We start from the raw sequence: 23,184 nt of genomic DNA on the forward strand, positions 1-23,184 counted from the left end.
TCATTCGCTAAGACCGTTGAGGATGATGGATTGAAAGCTAATTGTGAAAATTCTTGACTTTCTTTTCTATTTTCTTTCTTTCTCATTTGGGAAATTACCTTAGGGACTTATAAGGTGAGAGACCCCATTGATTTTCCCTGGAATGAAGGATTTCTCCCTTGGGAAATTCATCAAGGTTACAAAGAAACACCAGCTAACTTTTAATCACCCGACCACGATGTGTCCTCCGAACAGCCCTGGGCTTAGGGGATAGGACATGGGCTCTGGTCACGTTCAACTGATGATTTTCACTTCCAACTGCCTCACTAGAAAATGGGAAACAGAGTGAGTAGACCAGACACTAGATGACTGTCTCCCAGAAAACTCCTCCAAATCAGCTTAGACAACCAGATACTACAGTTATTGACCTTGATGGACCAGTTGAACAGCACAGCAGTGTACACTGTTTAATGCCCTGTTTTGCTCCTCGCTTGCTGTGTGTTCTTAGGCAAGTCACATTCCCTCTCTGGGCCTAGTTTCCCTTCTAGTTCTAACTGTGCAGAAGACCCGTCACCTCACTTCTTTCTCGAGGAGGAGGTTTCATGGAACCCACTGGTCAGCCATCAGTATACTCAGCAAATTTTCCAGCTGACACAGCCTTCTGTCTCTGACAGGCCACCTAAGTCCCAAACAGAAAATACCAGACTGGTCCTCACGCTGTCAGGCTCTTGCTTTGCATTCTCGGTCGTACTGCTGGATTTACACAGGATCTGAAGCCATGGTGGTAGGAGAGGCTGTGGGCCCCAGGTGCTGGTCAGTGGCTCTCTGGCCCACACCATTCCTCAGGAAGTCAGTTTGCATTCACAGAATACACTTGCCTACTCTCGGCCTAAGTACTTCAAGGTCAAGATCTCTCGTCCTCTAGGGAGCCCCCGGCAGTCAGTCCTGCCCATCTTCCTCCTTTGGAATGGCAAGGCCCAGTCTGCCTATCCACTAACCCTAACACTGCCTTGATCTGTGGCTCCTAATTTTGTGCCAGTGAGTCTTATTCACCAACTAGCCCCAATCAGCTCCTTGAGCACAGCCATGCCTCATCTCCATTTAACCCCAGGGTTGAACAATCTCGTGCCTCAGCTCAACTCAGAGGACAACCAGGCAAATGGCCTGCCACGGTCCAGGCCTGTGCCACTCTGTGGCCTGCACAATCACAGTCGAGCAGGTCTTAGGCAGGTCTCTAATGGGGAGCTGCAGGGCTCTGTCCTGTCATCAGCAACGACTTTACTGAAATACTTGGGGGAGAGAAAGCTGAGATGCTCCTATGTGAGATGATGAGAGGCAGGATGATTCTGGAGGGATAGATGGCTGGGCCAGAATTAATAAATTCACGCTTCACACGGGTAACTACAAAGTATGCTGCTTGAGTTAAATTCAACCATACTCTGTGCTCTGCAGCTGGGCTCAGATGAGTTGACCTGTGGATTTTAGCTGAACGAGGAACAAGGGGTTGAAGGTAGGAGAAGGTAGGTTTTGCCTCTCCAGAGCTGTGGTTCTTTTTTTGGCCGGGGCTGGGTTTGAACTTGCCATCTCCGGCATATGGGACTGGTGCTCTACTCCTTGAGCCACAGGCGCCACTCCAGAGCTGTGGTTCTTAACCAAGGGTGATGCCCCCTCCAATGTGTGTGGGAGCTTTTGCTGTTACAATGCTTGGGGGTAAGGAGGCAATCATCAGAAGAATGGAATAGGCAGGGACCAAGATGCTAAATGCCCTACAAAATCCTGCACCATGAAAAGTTACCCTGCACACAAACCAACCCTGGGAAGAAACACTGCTGTGGCGTGGAGGCTTGGAGCTGTTGGCAGCCAGACCCAGGGTCCAGAGAGGCAGTGCGCCGGGTGGCAGTGGGCTTGCTTTGGAACAAAGTGCTCTGACCGAGGCGGGCAGCCACATGTCAGGGGCAATCCTGCACAGGCAGGGCACTGGATATGATGAGTGCTAAGCTCTTTTCTGGCTCTGAAAGTCAACAAGCCTCTAATTCGATTTATAAAGCGTGGCTGACACCAGAGTTCCCGGCAGCGCCTCGATGGTGTGACCCAGGTCTGCCTGCAGCGTGCTCTGGGCTGCAGGTCCCTCAGTCAGGCTGGATAATGAGAGCTGAGCTCTGACTGCAAATGCCCCTCCTGATCATTAGCGGGGACACACACAGCGAGAGAAGACAGCGTGACAGGCCCTGTTGTTCCAGGGTCAGCCTGCAGAGAGCTCAGAGAGAGCATCCCCAACTCTGCAAGGGACATGCAAGATAATTAACTGGGGGAATTGCCAGTCCTGACCACGTGTTCCTCCTGAGGCTGTTGCAGGGCGAGCTGGACAATGCCTTGGTGCCTGGAAACCTCCCTTGAGCCCATTCTACCCACCCTGTCTAGGACTCCAGGCTTCTGGAGGGCCTGGTCTAGCCTCTTAAGGCTCCAGTGTGGTCAGCCTGCGCTGGCTCTGTCCCCATCTCGGGGAGAGATCACCCGCCCTGTGGCCTTCCTGAGGCCCCAGCAGGCCCTGGATTTTTGGGGGGTTTGCAGGAAAGAGAAAGCCTAGAGTTCAGGATTTCTAACTTTCTGCAAAAGCCTAGAACCTGAAGAAGAAATAGCCCTCACTAAAGTGACAAAGCAGTCAGGCTGGGTAAACTCAGCAGTTTTAACCTCTGTGTGAAGAGGGAGAAACAGCCCTCACCCACAAAGACTGCAAACACCGCATCTTAGAAAATGTGATGTCCTCATAGCTGTGTAGATGCTTTCCACCTGCAGCACCTACCTCAGCAGCCCTGACCCCTGCCCCTCCGAGGCACACGCCCACTCACCTGTGCGACAGAGTGGGTTTCATGGAGCTCATGGAGTTGAGGGGGGGCTGCATGGGGAGTTTCCCAGGGGGGTCGCTCTGGCGGCTCTTCTGGTGTCGAAGCAGCAGCAGACGGCCGAGCTCCTCACACCAGGAGGACAGCAGGGCTGCAAGGATGAACGGGATGGTTAGGGGGCATCTCATCTGCTACACCCTGCCACATGCGGGACCCCAGCCCACCCTCCTTGGACTTGATGTTGCTGATACTGGCTTTGCTTCCAGATTTGTGTGACATGGGAGATTCACTAAGCCTTCTCAGGAGGCCTCAGTGTTCTCGACTCTAAAATGGGACTAACAGCCTGATGGAGGAGTCAAAAGCTTCGGTTGCTCAGAGTTGATCAGAAGACAGCCCATTTTAATGGCTACCATGCTGTAGGTCGGAGGCAGCAAAGATAAGACTTGAGATGATGAAAGGGGTGGCAGAGACAGTGCCAACGGGTAACTGGAGGAGCAACAGAGACCTTGAGTCAGGCAAGGCTAGGAGCCACCTGCCACCTGAGACCCCTCAGTGAAGCCCACCCTTTCCAACTGTGGAACAGTCAGCACTGCTTGGCCTTTCCCCACAAGTGGGCTCAAAAACTGCAAGGTTTAAGCGAGATCTATAGCTTTCTTGGAGCCTGCTGACAATCCCGGGAGCATCTGCAGGGCTCTAAACTCCAATCCAAAAACCACCCTGGCTGAACACACCTGCACAGCATATACCTCCCAGGTGGCCATGCTCTCCTAGCCCTCCATCTCACTCGGGAACCTCTCTGGCCTCTTCTGAGTCTACCCCTTCATCACGTTCAGCCGGCACGACGGGAAGACACCCAAACGCACAATAATGGGCAATGGCTGGGCAGGCTGCCACTTCAAACAGCCAAGGTCCTGGACAAGGCTCCCCGTCAGCCCACAGCCCTGGGAGGTCTTACCAAGGCCACTGGCTACACTTTCTCGGATGCAACCAAGGATGCAAACAGCGACAGTGATCTCTAAGAGAGCATCTGTTTCTCTTTCCAGAAGGGGTCAGTGGAAGGGCTAAGTCTTATAAGATGCATCCTGCTTCTCTGAGGGGTCACCTTGACATCACCCTTAGAGGGAGGAGGGTACAGGGAAGGGAAGGGAGACCCTCCCTTGGTGTGAGTCTACCCAGAAACTGGCAACGCCCGGGCAGCGGGCGCCCAGCACACATCTGCTGTGGCTGGAGGGGAGACTGGAATAAACAGACATGGGCTTCCACGTTGCTCCATTCTTCTCCCAGGCCCTGAGCTACCGCTCCTTGTGTGGGGGCACTGGACATCTGGAAACTCATTTGCACGCCAAACACGAGACCTGCTGGATCACTGCGATGGAGGGATTGCTCCGCTGCCAGCACAAAGGATGGCTGCAGATGGTGGCGCCTGCTGCCTGCCCCACCCCTTCCAGCCCTCTAGCCTCCTTGGGGCCAGCCATGCCATGTAGTGGAAACAGACCACCATTGGGGAACTCAGGGCTTTCCTCCAATATCAGGGGCCACCTCCTGCTTAGCCAAAGATAGCCCACCTCCCCCTCCCCCTGGTGGAGTGGTTTCTGCAAAGGAAATAAAGGCAGGCTGGCTACATGGCAGGGCCTGGTTATGAGGTCTGGTGTACTGCACACAGGCACAATATATGGACCAAGCAGCCATGAAGGCCACATTCCCACAAGCAAGAAGGAAAGGAGGAGGTGGGAAGGCACCACCCCTTACCCGTGAAGGCTGGTGAGCACAAAGGCCTTGCTGATAGCCCCTGGCTATCATGTGTGGTGGTGCACTGCACGTTCTTCTTATGGTACAGACCAACATGAGCTGTTCTGAAGCGAACACCAGTTAATGACAACACCTGGGGATTTGCTGCCAAAAAGGGAGTCTGGGGGCTGTCAAGAGAACCAGGAGGACAGGAGACAGACAGGGGCAGGCAGGGAATTATCCAAGGACAGAGTGATACCAGCTGGGCGGGTGTCTGGGTGTGTTCCTGGATCTCGGCGGTCACATGCACATCTGAGCTGGGGGCCTGCCTGCTCTGATCAGTCGAGTCCCGCCAGCATGCTGCTTTGACCTACATGCCTTTGGTCTGTGCACTTGCTGGGATGGAGCACAAGCAGTCCCAGGGTGGGTGGGAGGGACGGGAGTACTTCAGGTACTGTGTGCAGAGTGTACCTGCCACAGAAGGGCTGTTTCAATCTTAGCCAGACCCCCCTTCTGCCATAGCCAAGGTCAAGAGGGGCCCCTCCCACCAGCTGGGCACCAATACAACCAGCCCTTCTCTCCTCTTGTGAGCCCCACTCGCTGATGGTAACAGGGCTGGCTCCAAAGGCCCCCTTTTCACACAAAGAACCCCAATTTCCAAATTAAAACAACAGCTGGGATCCAAGGCTCTTTTTCCCTTCACAAAGTATAGCGCACACGGCTGGCTCTCTCTGCCCACCACTGCTCCTGTGGCCAGAGCCCCATGTACACATCACCTGCATAGCTGTCAACAAATTGCACTCAGACCCATGGCCACCCATAGTGAGATACCCCAAACCCTGCTGAGGGGTTCGGAACCTCAGTACTCCCACGCGTCCTTTTTAGAGTCCTCCCAATTTAGGGTGTCAGCATTGAGAGGCCTTTTGCCCACCAGAAACTAGGAAGCAGGGGGGCTGTTGGAAGCAGAGGCTTGGCCACAGAAGGTAGGGTACAGGGCAAGCTGGGGTGTGCAGGGTTGCCCCATGGGAAGCCAGATAGGACCACCCCTCCTGAGGCTGACAGCATGCCCACTGGTCCTCTGTCCCAGAAATACCTCTGATGAGTCCTGGCCCTCCTGGAAGAGAAAAAGTCAGACAGACACAGCTGCAGACTCATCCCTTCAGTGTAGTGCCTGGGGGTGGCCCCAGAGGCAATTCTTCTGCCTCCTCACCAGCAGGTGCGAGCAGGTGCAGAGGCACCCAGGGAATCCAGGAGCTGTGGCAGTGGGGGCCGGGGTGGGGGTGTGGGGAGGTCATCTCAGACCCTAACTGCCAACTCTGAGCCTTAACCCACATTTCCAAGCAGTCCTCACACTTTTTAGCAGAGTGCACAAACAGGCACCACCCAGCATGTCAAAAAGGAACTCACTGGGCCATCTCTACCACTCCCAACCAGCATCCTTGCAACCAGGCTCCTGCCACTTAGGTATCAGAGTGTTTGATCATTCATCCATAGTCATTCAACAAATGGCTGCAGATCATCTGCTGTGGGCCTCAGTTCCCACTGACACGGGCTGGGTCAGCGTTCCAGTGGAACCTTGCAGAGCTCCCACTGCCGAGTCCAACAGGACCAACAGGCTGCCTGGTGAGCTGGGTTCAAACCTAGACTCTCACCTCTCCTGACCTGTTCCGGGTGAGGAACCCTGAAAGTCTGGGTTTGAAACTTGGTTCTGCCCTCCATAGCTACATCACCTTGGACAAATCGATCTCTCTGGGCCTCAGTTTCTTCATCTGCCAAACATGCATTTTATTAATGCTTTACTCCTTAGGATTATGTTTACAAGACACTAATACCTACAGTGTGCACGAGTGTCTGGTGTGTAGTTAGTGTGACATCCGTGTCTGCACTGTGTGGAGAGCAGGTGCAACACCTGCAGATGTGTTCTGCTCAAAGTAGGCAGGGGGAGCAGCTCACAGATGGGAGGTGGTCTTTTCTTCGCGAGGCTCAGGTCCATCTCCCTGCACACTGGCCCCACCATAGACACCACGCCTCTTTCCTCATAGAATTTCTTCAAGGCTTAGCTCTCATGATGTTTCCTCCACTTTCCCATCTATAAAATGGGTTTCACAGGAGCTGCAGGCTTCACAGAGTGGATGTGAGGTGTAAATTAATGTTGTCAGTCAGCTCCAGGTTATCCAAGTAGGAGCCAGAGAGTGGGGTGGGGGAAGAGGGAGGCAGAGGGCTCAGGACCCTGTGACACACACCAGCCTCAGAAGAGCAGCCCTTACAATCCTGCACCCACCGCCCATATTACTTAACACTGGGAGACCTGGGGAGGCACAGACTACAAGACCTGATCCCAGCTGTCTCTGCTGTGGGACAAGCTTCCTCGCCTCAGTTTCCTCATCTGCTATGGTAGTTGTAAGAATGAACTCAGTCACCACCATGAAGCAGAGGGACAGAGCAGGGCACACAGTCAATGCTGTATACTTGCTTGCCACATAATAATTAGTATATTAAGTCTGGTTTGTAGAGGGGCAACCCACAGTGGCCCAGGTGTCTCTGCAGAGCCCAAGGTAGGCCTGAAGCTCAGGAAGCTTGTGGGGTGGGGTGGGGTGCAGGGTACCAGTAAGCCTGGCCCCCCAGCAGGTGACTAGGCTGTTGGCTCAACAGCACAGCCTTTGCACAGAGGCCCCCTCCTCCCACCTCCCTTCTGAGCCACAGAGGGATGATGTCAAGTGCCCTGAAACACAGGGAACACAAATTAATTCCCTACTCTGAGCTTTAGCCAGCGGAAAGGAGCCAGTGGCGCTGGAAAAAAGGCATTGTTCCTCCTTCCCTGAGTCCCCCATGACACACCCAGGGCCCCTCAGCCCAATAGCACCCACCCAGAGTGGGAAGAGGGCAGGTTCTTCAGGATCCAGAGTAGCCTAAGACCCAGGCCCAGCATCTCATGGGCCACCATTAGAGCCCTGGGCTTAGCAGCCAAGATCCAGACAGTTGCAGCCACATCCACAGGAGGAGCGGCAGCCCTGAGGGCTGGGCAGAAAGGACAACTAACCTCTCATCCTCCCGCTGCCTGCACTTGTCTTTGAAGCTTCTCAAAGCTTCACCAGGCTCCTGGTCCACACCAGCCATGGGCTTAACCAACATCACTGACAAGCAGCACAGGTCTTACAACAATGCTATAGCAAAGGAGGGCACAGTGGTGTTTTTCTCCTTCTTAGTGGTACATTAAATAGTGGTATGTGTGACAACGGTGGCACCTTCTATTAATAGGACCCAGTGGACATGTCTCCGCACCAACTGCACCTGAGAATACTACAGTCACGGCAGCACCGACACCAGCTGACCTGTTGCCACACCTCTGAAATACAACTGGGAAGGAATGCTCCCTGGCTCTCAGGATCAGGAGAGGACCAGAAAGTTCCTGACATCTGCTCTCCGCGATCCTTCCAGCAACTCCCCCAGTAGCCAGCAGCCCCGACACTGTCCTTTCGGGAAAAGAAAAAGGAAACCAGGTGTAAGGGTGAAGGAGGCGTGGGGGCAGGGAGTCCCTGTACTTGCCGCGCTGGCTCAGGACACCAAAGGAGAGGTGGCAGAAGGCAGAAGCAGCAAGGCCCTAATTTAGGAATTGCCCGGGGCCAGGGAGACTGGTAGAGCTGTGCTCCCAGAGTGACCAGCGAGTGACCACCCTTTGTTAGCAGTGATCTTGTTGAAGCATCAAAGAAAGCAGACAAGCTCCCCTGGCACATGGGAAATGCATGAAAAGGAGTGAGGAACCAGAGGGGTCGTGTGGTGGTCACAAGGAAAGAAGTGCTTCCTGTGTGGTGGGGGGAAGGCGTGGATTGCGAGAGGCGTGGGTGCTTATTCCCAGTAAGATCTGGGAGTCAGGAAGAGATGGGAGCAGCAGGCAGGGGTGGGGAGGAGGGAGGAGGCTGGGAAGGGACGAGGGAAGGGACGAAAAGCCCTCTGGAGGAGTGTATAGAGGCCTGAATGTAAGGGCCAACCAGGAGAGTCATCAAATGCACTGTAGCCTGGGGAAGCCACTCACAAAATGAAACAAAGGCGTATTAGGTATCAAAGAGCAGCTCAGCAGCTAAAAGGCTGTTGGAGAACAGGAAGTGTGTGTGTGCATGTGTGTACAGGGAGCCTCTGAGACCTAGGAGGCCCCAGGACAGGGCAGCACTCAGAAGTGCCCACGTGGCATCTTAAAACTGAGGCCCCTCAAACAGTGCCCTGGCAGAACACCAGTGGGGTTCACTATTCCAATAAAGACACGGATGATACATTTTCAGACGCTCCCATTAGTTTACAAAGGCCACACGAGACCCTCTGAAGACAGAGAGTGGTCCCGTTCACTGACAGGGAAGTCTGGGCACAGGAGCTGCAGGGCCCCGCTGGTAAGTCAGGAGCAGGAGAGCTGGGCCCCCACACTGGGCCCCTCCGTCCCCAACTCCACTTTCCTCTGTGCCCCACCCACCAATCCCCAGTCCTGACTATCTTTGCAGCCTGTTCCCTTTGCTCCTTGCCGACTCCAATCCAATCACCTTCTGCAGCCTTTCTGCTTCTCCCCTGAATTATGACAAGAGCATCCTACCATTTATCTTAGTCACCTAAGCTGCCTCCTGCCAACCCACCCTCTGCAAGGGTGGAGGAATTTTTCCACAAATGCATTCTGATCACCTCTTTCCAACCTGTGTCCCCAGAGGCTGCACAGGGCCCAGTGGATGGAAGACAATCAATCAGTGGACAGACACTTGAGTGGTGAGCTGGACCACCAGGGGAACCATGTGTTCCACAGTGACAGCATGAACCCCCAGGGGCCGTGATGGGATTTGAGGGGTTCACTTCTGCAATCCTGCACCCAGCATGGCATTTAGCACATGCTATGCAGCCAACACACGTCTAATAGACTGACATGAATCACAGCCAAGAAATAACCCCATATGCTGAGACAAGAGGACGATCAGGGTGATACCTGTCACCTGGTGCCTGCAACATTTAACATGCCCTCTCCCCGCGGCAGGTCACCATGCCTGGGGGTGGGATCCTGACTTCAGGAACAGAGCTCTGAATGGAATCTCATCAGGGGTGTGTTCGGAGATGGGTGCTGTCAGCAGATCAAACCTACAACTGAGTCAGGTTTTCATGACATGCCCCGCCCTACCATAATGGGGAACAGAAGGTAAGCAGGTTACAGAAAACAGCAGTTCATGCAAAGCAGGTAGCCAGCCTGGCCCTGGTTTTCCTCTGCTCACAGTTGGCACTGGTGCTCATGCTAGTGGCTTCCCAGTGCTGGGCAGCATCTTACCCAGGGCCCCCTCCTACCCTCCGACCAGCAACCCTCACAGTCGAGCCTTCTGTCTGTGCCTGTGGGCCCTGGGTCCCAGATCCATACACAGAAAAGGGGTGGTGAGGGCACAAGAGGGTAGAGGCACAGGATGTGGGGGTTTGAGACCACCCAGACCTGGGTTCTTCTCTTCATTTCCTCTCTAATGGGGAGACAATAAGAATCTCTCCTGCTCACTGGCTGCTGTAGGTACCCTGGGATGAAGGAAGGGCCTGAGCTTTGCAACCATGAGAGATGGTGAGTCTCTTATCAGAGTCCCAAGCAGAGACCATAAAGCAGTAAAACGCTGGCTGCCTCCTGTCTCCCACCTCCACAAAACAGAGTGGCCAAGAACACAGGCTCTGCAGCCAGATTACCTGGTACAAATGCCCACTCAGCCACATAGCAGCTGTGTGACTGCAGGTAAATCACTTAAGTTCTCCCTCTCTCTCTGTGCTTTGTTCTTCCCTTCTATAAAACGAGTATTACCTACCTCCTAAGTTATCACGAGGACTAAACAAGCTAATTAATACAAAATGCTGGTACCATGCCTGGGATGTAGAAAGTGTTATACAGAACCTCTCTAAGTTGACCACCTTGGGGACTGGAACAAACGGTCAACATAAAGTTCCAGATGGGCCTACTTCCATACTAATATGCACACGTGGTGCATGCCCAGTCTAAGAAAATTAGGTCTACTTAAGGAGGTGGTCAATGTAGGGAGGTGGTCAATTATGGAGGTTCTACTGTGTAAGAATAAACCGTTACTACTTTCATTGTTAACTTCCTTCTTAGTGGTACATTAAATAGTGGTGTACGTGACAATGGTGGCACCTTCCCTTAATGGGACTTGGTGGATATATCTAAGGGCCTGCACTTAGATACAGCACCTGAGGTTCCTTTAGGATTAAGAGGTTTCCTCATCTCTCCACCAACGTGCTGGATAAAGTTGCTCAAACGAAATATAATTTCTTTCATTTGTCTCCAAGAGGATCACACAGATACTCAAAACTGCCTGGCCTTGAACCTTCCCCCTGGTTCTCTGGGCAGACTGTGTTCCCTGCTCCTCTGCTGGGGACTCCTCTAGCCCCAACGGTGCCCACGCTCAATGTTTTCCCTGCTAGACACTGTATCGAGGGGACCGCTGCCCCCACAGAGCTCACCCCAATGAGCACTCTTCTGATCAGCTCTCTGGCCCAGCAGTGCCGGGGGCCAGTCCAGCCAGATCCCTTACTCCTCAGGAGCACTTGGGTGCCGGGGCTGAGGCAAACCCACATGAAGGGCAGTCACAGGGAGGCCTGGGAAGCGGGAAGAGCCTCAGCCCCCACCTGACTGTGCCCAGCAGTAGGTGGTGGGCCTGTCCCCCTCTTAGACCTATCATTACTGCAGCACCCCTTCTCTCTGCCAGGTCTCTCAGGTCACCTCGCTTCAGGAGGAAACAGCACAGGAAACACATGGCCACAGAGGGGTGGAACAGTGGCCACTTGGCCCCAGGAGACCATGGTTGGCTCTAGCGAGGACACTGTACCAGAGGTGTGGCCTCGGGGTCACATGTGTGCATCTGTAAGACAGGGTGTCCATTTTGGCCGTGCAGTGCACAAACAACTCTTTAGTTTTCCGGCCACGTGGCACCCCCAGTGAGGAGTCAGCCGAGGATGAGACCATCCGCATTTTATAAAGGGGAAATCGAGGCCCAAGAGGAGGTGATCCAAACAAAGGCACACCACAGGGCAATGGCCCTGCTGCTGGCACGTGATGGTGTCCCTGCAAGCCCAGGTCTGTGACACATCTGAGAGCAGGCCTGTCCCCCAGGAGACAGGCCTGCAACTCCCACCTACCTCCCACTCCTTGTGGCCTCCCAGCTTCTTGCCCAGCGCTGCTATTAGCTTCCCGTATGACTGAAGATAACTTCCTCCCCTCTCTGGGCCATGTATACAGTGGCCCCCTGGATTGGCCCTGACCTCTTCCTAACCCTGCAGATGCTGAGGATTCTGCCCTCACACCTGGGAGAGACCCTCCCCACCAAGCGTGAGTTATAGATAGAAGGGGCTCCAGGGAACTCACCTTGCCCAGTGCCCTGCTTACCACGACCCATGCCCAAAGGAGAGAGTGGCCCCACAAGGGGAAGCAGGTGGATGGGGAGCATTCTGCAGCCTCAGCTGCTGGTGGACCAAGGGTTTAGGGCTTTTCCTTGGTCACAGGAAATGTCCTTCGTGGATAGTTGTGGATTGGGCTTTGGTGGCCCTGATAGCTGACCCCTAGAACCTAAAACCAGAGCAATTTCCCTTGGGGGAAAAGCTCACTCTCCTGCAGAACAGTCACACTGTTACATTAGCACCATTGGCACAGCACGTCCCAAGTTTCAGCTGCTTCTGGTTTTGCTAAATCATCCCCATGTCTGTTCCCTACTCTGTCATCTCCATCATGTTGTAGGTTAAAAAGCCAAAACCAGGAGGCAGTGTCTGCTAGCCCTTTGGCTGCGAGTGAATCGGTCCATCTCTGCCCATGCCCGCCCCCTACCTCTGCCTGGCCATGGGGGCTTTGGCTGGGCTGGGATGTGCACACAGGCTCATGGCCTGGCCTACTCTGCTACCCCGTGCTGGGCAGGTCTTGCCTGCTCAGGTTCTGTGGTACAGCCTGGCCTGAGAGAGGGCTGCTGGGCTGTCCCTCCCTCCTGGAGCACTCACTGCACACCCTGCTCCCCTCTCCCCAAGGGCTGCGTGGGTTGGCAGGAGCTGGGAGCTAGAGTCTCAAGGCATGTGAACTCACCCTGGGAACTGAACTCTTGAGGGACCTTGGAGCCAGCAGGGCTGTTTCCCAAACCGGTTTGGTCATCCCTTACCCAGTGGAGGCTGGGTCCCAAAGAGGAGAGACCAGACTGGGTTGAGCCTCTTCGCAGGCTTCAGGAAAATCCAGGCTCAGAAAAATTCCCTGCCCACCTCACACTACCCTATAGGTCTTCCCAGATAGCTCAGGTTCAATGGAAAAGATACTCCACAACAAACGCAAGAGGGTGTTTTCATCAGAAAGAGAACGTCCCATTCTTAGAACGCCCAATGAACACTTCTGCAGAGTGGCCCTCAGTTCTGCCAGCTGGAGGGACAGGCCTGGGCAGATGCGTGGGCCAGCATGCCATTGTCGGCCAAGAACAGCTCAAGGGGCTGGCTCACACTTCCTCATTCCCCAGGTCCTTCCCAAACCCGAGGGTGGGGTAGCCACAACTTCCATTTCGGAGAAGTTGATTGCCTGGTAGGCCAGAACCAAGGCTGGCTTCTGTCATCTCACCTAGGGATTAGGCTCCTGGCTGCAAGGTATAGGCCGGGGAGCTCTAGCTCACATCGGGGAAATTAGGCAGAGCTGACAGCAAAGCAGGTGTGGATGGGAGCGAGGTGCCCGGAGGTTCCTGCCCCCACCACGTACTTAGGCAGTAGGCCTCTGTGTACCTGCCCTCTGTATTCTGGGTTCCAACAGGACAAATCTCGGTATCCAACGATGAGCAATGTCCATAGAGGGTGAAAGCTGAGACCCCTAGAGTTCTCTACTTCCTTCTTGTCCCCAGGAGCCTGGAGCAGGAGGCAAGGTGATGAGGGTGGCTCACTCAGGGAGATGAGCTGCTCTCCCTACCCTGGGCTCTGGGTCAGTCCTCCCAGTGTGTCTCCAAGGTGAGCAGAGGGCACACTCGCCCTGCCTGCCACTCACGCTTAATCACAGAGTTGCCTGCACTGCAGTCTTGTTCTAGAAGGAGCCACCCCGAAAGCCTGTTTTGCCTTCTGCATTTATAGTTTTTCCTCAGGGCTAAACACCATTGCCCATTTCTGGCTCTCAGGGAGCTGGGAGAGTAACGAGGGGTTATGGGGATCAATTTTTCCCTGGGTAATTTACTTTTCTGAGACATCCTGCAGAGCTGGCTACGTCCTCCACCTCCTCCCAGCATAAGAAGGAGCAGGTGGAGGTAGGCGGGGCCCTTCCTAGCATCACAGAGACCTCTGGGTCTAAACATCATGGGCGTCTGGCCTTCCTAGATGGTGAGGGACCACCAGCTAGAGTACTGAGAGGTGCTGCTGCAAACTACTCCTCCAATTTGATCTGATCTACACCACTCCCCCACCCTGTGTCCATTCCCAGGCCCTTGGCCTTTCTGGCCAGTGACAACCCTCAGGACTCCTCAAAAATGGTTTCATCTCACCAAGCCTGGGCACACAAAGCTGGAGTACAGTCTGCATCCTGGGGTCCTGGTCCTAAGACTAAGCCTGGGGTAGGTGCAGAACCCAGGGCATTTTTTTTTCCTACAAAGGAACCATCTGGAAAACTGCCCAGAGCTGAGGAGTGACCAAGGGCATGTCTGCTTCTGTGACAAGGGGCAGGAGGAGTATGGGGTGGACTGCGCCATGCTGGGGGATCCAAGCCTTGACTACTGAGTTTGGGTTCAGGTCAATTGTTGCTCCTTAAGAAAAAGCAGAGTCAGGAAAAATCTAATGACTAGATGACCCCCCTACCTTCCTCCAACCACTCAGACCCTCATCCTACCCCACTGGACACTCCCTATCTCCCCTGGCTGAGTGACCTGGTTAGCCTCCAAGAATCTCAGGTTCCTGCTATAAGAAATGCAGATGGAGTTTCCTTCCTCCGATTCTGAGCTAGTGAGCCTGAGGTCTAATCAGGGCAAAGGCCTCACCCACGAGGCAGGTGGGCCTTAGAGGGAGGGCCTTGCTCCGCCAGCTGCAGCCACTCCAGAAATCAGGCAGGTGCTGTAAACTCAGGACACATGATGCAGCCACCCCTGGGCAGCTTGCAGTGGCAGTTCAGACACTGCTTCTTGATCTCACACTGCAGGAGGTGACAACCTTCAAATAGGATCTCTATCCAAAACCCTGTTGTAGGATTTTCCTCTCAGCTAGTCATCCAGCAAGAGAAGCTGATCGCTGGCATAGGTCATGTCTCTATGTCTTGACTTCCTAACTGGTCGTTCCACTCCTTTTCTGAGAATCCTGGAGCATGGATGCTTGACAGAGCCCTACAAGGCACCCATGCCTGGCTGGGTTATTGTTAATACCTCTCCGGGTGCCTGATAGGTTGGCAAGCGTATGACCCAGCTGCCTGAAACACCAGACTGGCCTCCATTCACCCCCTGGACTCTCCTCCAGACTGCAGAGGGCCCTGAAGCCTCCTGGAGAGTATGTGCCAGCATGCTGGATACTTGTTTTAGTCACACCCAGGCAGACTCCACTCAAGATAACCTGACATAGAGACTGATTTATCAGTGGGGGAGGGGGCAGGAAACGAGAAAGAATTTTTCTTTTTGTAAGATCTTTTCTTTACCTGATGAAATGATTCTCTGAGGTTTTTTTTTTTTTTAAATATCCTGTTGCCTTATTGCAATGGAAATAAGAATGGTTTATAAGAATTTCATTTACATCTGGTGCTTGCTGGCTGCACCTGTTACTCAGAATGTTAACACACCTGGGTGATGTCTGGATGGTGAGGTCCCAGGACAGAGCTAAACCACCTAGATCTCCATGCCGGGGGTTCTCAATTTTGTGCCATGCACCAGAATCACCTGGAAGGCTTGTTAAAACACAAGCATGCTGAGCTCCACCCCCAGTGAGATTTCTAATTCAGCTGGTCTTGGGTGGAACCGAAAAATCTGCGTGTTGAATTAGGTCCCAGGTGATGCTGATGCTGTGGGTCCAAGGACCCCACTTTGAGAACCACTACTCTAGGCCAGGTGCTGAGCTCAGTGCCTGGCAAGATGCAGGTGCAGGAGCAAATCAATAGGGAAGGAGCCTTTTCTCCCTGCTTCTGAGTTCAGTGTGTACTCAAGCTCTCAGGGCCAGAAGAAACTGGTGCTTAGCAAATGCTCTCTGATACTGCTACTGACCTGCCCTGATGTCCGCCTGGACTCTCTCTTCCTGGCCTGTAAGAAGGGAGAAAGGACACTTGGTAGGGAGTCAGAAGTGGGTGGAACCCTGACTTTACCTACTAGTTATGAACTGTGTGATCTTGGCAGATGCAGGAGCCTCCGTTTCTTCACTTGCATGAAAACCTTCTCACCTAGTTGCTCTGAAGGTCCAACAAGGTAAGAACCCTGACAGTGGCTACAGGTGGAGAATTTGATTCAGGCACAGTTCTGAGCACTGATGGTCTAATTAAAGCCTCCACCCTATCAGGGAACACTGTTGCCCCACCACAGCTCTCAGCTCCACACCTGCTAGTGTGCTACTGTGCTACTGTACAGCACTCTGCCTTGGAGCTGCCCTCACAGAAAGGCAGTAAGGACAGAATTAGGTCTCGCAGGGCTCAGCCTCCCTGACGGCTCTCAGGAAGCAGCCCCAGGTAGGCGGGGGACAGACAGCAGCCTGGGCCATCTGCAGTTCAGGCCCAGATCTCTGCTTCGCTTCCAGAGCAGCTGGGGGAGGAAGTGTCATTTGTTTAGGCCTCTGCAGTGTTTAATCACCACGTAGTCCTCCTTTCCTCCTTCCCTCTCTGGCGCCTGCTCTCTCCCTGCAGGAAACAGCTCTCTGCCTTCTGCCTCTGATGGAGACCATGAAAAATTAACACAGCAAGTGGAAAAAGAAGGAAACACCGGGGCAGGGAGGGGCATCAGAGCTGGATGCCTATGTGGCCCGAGTTAAGTTGAGCACCAGGTGGGCAACCCTCCAGGGGCGAGCCTGGTCAGACAAGTGACCATCCAGCGGGACACAGGGTCTTGTAAAGGCTCTCAGTCTGGGGGTCTGAAGCAAACCCAACTACCCCTGGGGGAGCTGGACTGCAGAGCTTGGACCTTCATGGGGTCTTAAGCCCTTGGAGAATCTGAGCATAAGGATATATTTTCTCTCCCTGGCTTGAAGAGAGCTGGGTCGTGCAGGGACACATCCTTGGGAAGGTCAACTGCAGAGTAGGCAGAAATGAACACATCCCCTCTTTCTATTCACTTTCGTGACAATCCTCTGAAATAGTGATCACCACCCCCATTTGATAGGAGGAAACTAGTGCTCAGAGAGGTTAAGAAACCTGCTTAAGGACAACCAGCAAAAACTGCAGAGTCAGACTTGCTTATTTTTATTTAATAAATTTACTTGTTATTTAAAGAAGCAATACACAAATCCATTCTCTGTACAGAGCTAACATTTCACACACAGGCCATGAGAGGGATCTGGGCCTGTGCCCTCCAGCTTCCAAACCCATAGTTTTCCCATGACAAGTGCTGAGTCCAGCTCACTGTTCCATTTCTTAACTTTGAAATGTTATTTTTGAAAAACTAATGTGTGCCTGTAGTCAGAACATACAGAAGCAGAAAAAAAGATATGCACTGAAAAACAGTTTCCTTGACCCCATCCTTGTCACCCACTCTCAAACAACTGCTGGTGGCTTTTGGTTTCTCCTTCCAGGGTTACTCTGTCACAGGCATATATCAGGGCCTCTGCCATCTCTCCCAAGGTCCTCCCCTGGACTACCACTTGGTTCCCCTATGCTCACTTAGCCAGGGTTTCCCTGACTTCCAGCTTCTTCAGGGGTCCTCAAACTGCGGCCTGCAGACCACATGAGGCAGTGTGATTATATTTGTTCCCGTTTTGTTTTTTTTTACTTCAAAATATGTGCAGTGTGCATAGGAATTTGTTTATAGTTTTTTTTAAACTATAGTCCGGCCCTCCAACGGTCTGAGGGACAGTGAACTGGCCCCCTGTTTAAAAAGTCTGAGGACCCCTGTAATCTAGACTATAATTCCTTCCCATCACCTGATGCTCTCTATTTTTCTCCCCAGCTTCCTGGTTACTTTCTACTTCAGAAATTCTTATTATCTGACTCCCCATTCCCTATGCTGGAACAGAAGTTCTTCCAGGACCAGGGGGCCCATCTGTCAGGGGGTCCCACCACCTCTCAGGTCCTCGAGCAATGCCTGGGCACAGGTGACAGTCAATACTGACTGAAGGAAGACATGGCACTACATGGAGGTGGGGAGCTCTCGCTCCGTCACACAGGGTGGCATAGTGTGCATGCGGTTCTGAACCTCCTTTTTAAGAATGTGAGCTTCAACTCAAATACACCATCTCTCCTAGAGGACAGGACTGTCCTCTCCTCTCTCCCATCTCTGTAGGACCCAGCCCGCTCTGGAACACGAAGCAGGGGCTCAGAGTTCAGAATAACCAGACTGCAAACAACCCCTTCCTCACACCACAGTCAAAGAAGATGGGATGGGGCGGAGGTGGGGGGGTGGGGACATGCCTAAAAAGGTGACAGAGGAGAATATCCCCATGATCTTGGAGTTAGGCAGGATTCTCAAGGAAAACAAGCACTAATGATGAGCAAAAGTTGATAGTTGATATTTTCCTAGAATAAAGTGAAAAACTTTTAGTATACCCAAAACCCCATTCAAGGAGTGAAAAGGCCAGCCCAGGGTGAGGGAGAGTCTGCAGGAGATAGAAGACACAGCGCAGGGTGAAGCCCAAGGTGAAGGGCTCTGCGGAGTCGGAGACTGTGCAGTGACCCAGGAAGGCTTCTCAGAAGAGGCACAAGGTGACTCCATCCCATTCCTCCTCCTTCGTGAAGAACCAAAGACTTTACGGAAGAGCCCCAGCCCCACTTCCCTGCCCCACACAGAGATAACCAAGCAAGAAAAAAAACAACAACAAAAAAAAACAAATTAAAGAGCCCAGGCACCGGGCAGGGCCTTGAGAAGTTCGGCTCGACAGGGCAACAGCATTTAACAAAGCTCACATCATCCATCACTTGGGCCTAGTCATTTAGATACTGGGCATTTGATTAAACTAATACAGGCGGCTGGGGCGAGGCATGGCTGGGCGCTTCCTCCCGTCGCCTACAAATTAGACCGTCATACACAATCCGATTACCTTGACTGCCACATTTATCTTGGGAGAGGGGCCATCCATCACTCCTCAGCAGCCGGCTCTGCCCTCCCCACATTAACTACATCAGGAGGAGAGTTAAGTTCGCCCCAAAGTTTCAGCAGAGGGTGTTCACCAAGTCATTCCATCACCCACTCCGCAAATGCTCAGCACAAGTGTCTGGCCTGGGGCACAGAGATAACACAGTCTGTGCCCTTGGGGAGCCCAGGAAGGCTGTAAAAGGGGAGCTATCTGAGCCAGGCAATAAAGGAGAGCAGTGTCCTGACACCTGGAGTTCGGAGCTATGCAGTGGCAGCTAGTGGGCCCAGGTTTGTGTCCCAGCTCAGCCTCATCCAGCTGAGATCCTAACATGTGACAATCACCACCCTGTTCCTCAACTTCATGTGAAATGGGATGATAACACAATCTATCGCTGGCCAACGGAATTCCTGCAAGGACGGACATGTTCTAGATTTGTGCTGCCCCAAACAGAAGCTGGGCCACAGGGGGCTAAATTGCACACCTGATGTGTGACCAGTACAACCCTACTGAGGAGCTGAGGTTAAATTCCACTTAATTCATTCAGTTTCAGCGTCAATTGCCACAAGGGTTACTGGCTCCAGTGTTGAGACAGCACAGAGTCAGAGGTGGCTACCTTTTCAGAGCTATTGTGAAGAACAGGCAAGGCACCCTTAAAACGCCCAGGGCAAAGCTTGGCACCGACCAGTGCTCAACAAAGGATTGGTTCCTTGCCTCTGGGTTCTGAGACCAATGACTACAGAGGCTGTTATGAGAAGAGACCTGGACTGATAGCAGCCACCTTTGTGGTGACAGTCCAGTAAGGCAGGGAGACTTTTTGGTATCAAGGAAAGAAAGCTGCAGCTCAGAGGTAGAGTGGCACAAACCACAAAGTGGCAGAGAGAGAACCTAGTCCAAGTCTTTGTGGCTTGGACCCTCATCTTTCCACTGGAGACCTGGCTCCCCAGCAGACAGCAGTTTCTTCCCTGACCACCACTGGTCACCTCTCAATGCCAGCACTGAGGGGGATGCCAGGCTCATCTCAGTCCCAGGGCAATGCTGACAGCTCAGAACTCAAGGCAGAGCTGGAGTAGCCAACGGAATTTTTGGTTCTAAATACACGAGCTCTAGATGGGTCCCATCCTAAGGACTACAGCAGGCTGGCTGAGGGCTTCAGTGACACCAGGACCGGCAAGAAAGCTCAGGCACACAAGGCTTCCTCTTGCTTTCCAGGATGCAGTTAGCACAGGCACAGAGGATGGCAGATGGGGGGATGGAGGACAGCTCCTGCCACCAGGAACTAGGACTCTGGGGAATCTAGTCTCTACTCTGGTCCTAAGTTCCCTCGTGGAGGACCTGACTGTCCCTTTACAGGGCTGTAGTGGGGTAAGGAGCTGACGCATGAAATAAACACACGTGAACGAAGCAAGTGCTCATGCACCAGGGGTTGTTCTAATTACTAGTATTGTCCAAGGTCTTGGGCAGGTGAGGGACCAGGTATGACTCACAGGCTGCCTCATGTAAATCTGGGAGGCTGGAGAGATGGTAACTAGGAACGCTCACAGCAGAGTCTGAAGTCCCCACTTCTCACTGATGGGCTGAGTCACCCAGAGTAGCCATGTCACACCTCGGATCTTTTTCTTTTTTTAATCAAAAACTGGAATGAAATCACAAGCATGCCCAAATCTTCTGTGAGGTCAGATGGGACATTCAAAAACACTTAAATCCTGGATTTGAGGGCCGGGCAGGGTGGCTCACGCCTGTAATCACTTGGAGGCTGAGGTGACGGTGGACTGCTTGAGCTCCTGAGTTCAAGACCAGCCTGAGCTACAGTGAGACCTTGTCTCTAAAACGATAGCCAGGTGTTGTGACGGGACTCCAAGTCCCAGCTACTCGGGAGGCTAAGGCAAGTGAATTGCTTGAACCCAGGAGTTTGAGTTGCTATGAGCTATGATGCCGTGGCACTCTACGCAGGGTGACAAAGTGAAACTCTGTCTCAAAACAAAACAAATCTGGATTTGGACACGTGATAGAATTGCAGTGTGCCAGTGGGCAAACAGGCTTTGCTGGTAACTTCAGAGTAGCCTGACCTGGGAGAGAAATCACCTCCCAGAGCAAGACATGCGCCCTGCCCTCAACCAAGGAACAGTTAGAGCTTAAGGGTCCAGTCTTCAGGCACCCAGAGGGGTTCTGCTGGCAGAGGACACTATAAAATCACAGGCTGGAAGGGAGAAGACCCAGGTCAACTGAAGCCCACCTTAAGAGCCCCTCTTGGCGCTTGAGGCAGTAGCACCTCCCAGAAGTGGCTTATGATCTGGCCCACCTGGTCACATGGCCTCCAGATGGCCTGGGTGGCTGGGAAGGATTTGGGGGACACATTATAGCTGTAGGAGGGAGTGGATGGAATGCAAAAGTGCCTGGCCAGAGACCACCGCTAGGGGTAGGTACTAGGGAAGGAGAACCTAAAGGAGGGTGAGGTGACATGGAAGAGCCAGGTGAGATGCGAGTATCAAGGAGGTACCAGGGAGCGTAGGAGGCTCCTGAGAACACCCCTTTCTGCAGATGTACCCTGCTCTGTCGTCTTAGTTCTAAGGCATACTTAGCCACTCACACTTCAGTATAAATGAGTTGCTGACAAGCTATGGTAAAATAGGCCAGGAGCAGTAATTGAAGAGAAAAGAATGGGGTGGGGAAAAGGGGCAGGGAACTCTCCCTAGTAAGCCACCTGCCTCCTCAATGCCAAGGCAGGCACCCGAGGAGCTCCCCAGTGGGGACCTTCTGCCTCCAGTACCAGCAGCATCCCCCCCACCCCTCTCCCAAATGCCAAAATGCCAACATTCCTTTGTTGCCACTTAAACCAATTTGGGGGTAATTCTGCAGGCAATTGTCTTCCGATTTACAATGCAGCTCTGTGATTGCATCCAGGCTGATGGTTCAGGCTGTAATTGTATGGTAATCACTTCTGTTTATGATCGATGCGGGAAATCACTATTGTTTTCCAGCAGGCTTGTTAAATCAAAAAAGTGCAGGGGTGGGGAGGGAGGGTTTATTTCTGTGAGTTGGAGCCCCGGGAAAATGAAATTATGCAGAGCAACCCAATGTGGGGGGAGGTGGCTTTGATGGCAAAGGCATCCTCAGGAGTTCAGAACGCAGGGACAGAGACGGAGACAGGTAAGGACTCATACACACAGTGAGAGAGACATGAAGGGCACAGGTGGGAAGGCACAGAGAGGCACAAGGATGCCCAGGGAATGGGCAGGCGTGGTCAGAAATGTGGATGCGCATGGAGCTGCTGAGAGAGACCCCACTCTCCATACACAGAGAGACACTGAGAGAGATATACTAAGGGGAAATACCCCCCACTTCACCAGGCCTGCTCTCACCCATTCCAATAGAGAGGAAGGGAAAACCAAGGTGCCAGGTGGCAGGCAGGCACGGTCTGCCCCCCAGGACTGGAGTCCTGATTGTCCCCATCTGGGATCTGCCTTCTTCTTGCCCCTGCCCTGAGACCGCCTACCTGCCGCCTGGAAACAGGGTGGCAGATGGCACCTGGGGGCTCGGGTGGAAGGAGCAGGGCAGTGCTGTGAGCTGAGCTGCTGCTATGGGGAGTGAGGGGAGCTGCCCACCTGGTGGGCAGAAACCCGAACCTCCCCAAGGTTACAGGGAACAGGTCTGGGCTGAGTGGAGGGCACCATCTTCCAGGGCAGTCATAAGCATCCACGGCACCAAAGGGCCAAGCCAGCCCCCCTGGGGACCCACAGCCCGGCGGGAGCCAGCAGGCACCAGCTGCCAGAGCAGCTCACGCAGACCTGAGGCTGTGCACTGGGCTTGGCTGCCAGGCATATGTTTCCTCAACTACACACCCTTCTCCCCAGCAAGAGTAGGTGGGGACTGCTGGGCAGCATGCTGAAAAGCAGGACAGTGGCAAAAAATACCAGGTGTTTGGTGTCCAAAGCCAACAAGGCTGCCGTTCCTCACCTCTGCTGGCTCACAGTGTGGCCTGCCCCCTCTGCCTGTCACATCCACTGGGAGGTCTGTCCACACCAACTGGGCCCCACTGACACGGAATGTAATAAGAAATGTAGGGAAGTGCCTGTGGCTCAAGGAGTAGGGTGCCGGTCCCATATGCCGGAGGTGGCGGGTTCAAACCCAGCCCCAGCCAAAAATCACACAAAAAAAAGAAATGCAAGGCAAGACTTGGTCACCCCCAGACCTGGCTTGAAGGATGGCCTCTGAAGAGCACGATGACTTTGGCAGGTTGCTTCTGCCTTCTGGGCTTGTTTTGTCAACAGCGAATGGAGATACATAGGCTATGGCCTATTACAGGTGAATTTCCAGTTAGAACAAGAGCCGAATGCATTGAGGGGGATTCAGCCTGGGCATGAGAGCCACACAGGCTGAATTATATGGTTTACTTCAAACCCAGAGCACCCCAACTCTGCTCTGCCTGGTGTCCTGCAGT

At 53.2% G+C, this 23,184-nt stretch overlaps 1 protein-coding gene across 10 annotated transcripts in view; it reads right to left on the bottom strand.

The window, feature by feature from the left end:
* ZMIZ1 (zinc finger MIZ-type containing 1) overlaps positions 1–23,184 on the bottom strand; it is a 239,401-nt gene that overhangs the window by 32,760 nt on the left and 183,457 nt on the right. For all 10 annotated transcript variants that reach the window (XM_053582469.1, XM_053582463.1, XM_053582468.1 and 7 more), the window contains one exon: positions 2,829–2,973. In XM_053582469.1, the coding sequence (XP_053438444.1) occupies positions 2,829–2,973 (145 nt within the window). The remainder of the gene's footprint in view (positions 1–2,828; positions 2,974–23,184) is intronic.

The sequence above is a fragment of the Nycticebus coucang genome, chromosome 3 (assembly GCF_027406575.1).
Source record: "Nycticebus coucang isolate mNycCou1 chromosome 3, mNycCou1.pri, whole genome shotgun sequence".
In the NCBI taxonomy this organism is placed as follows: domain Eukaryota; kingdom Metazoa; phylum Chordata; class Mammalia; order Primates; family Lorisidae; genus Nycticebus; species Nycticebus coucang.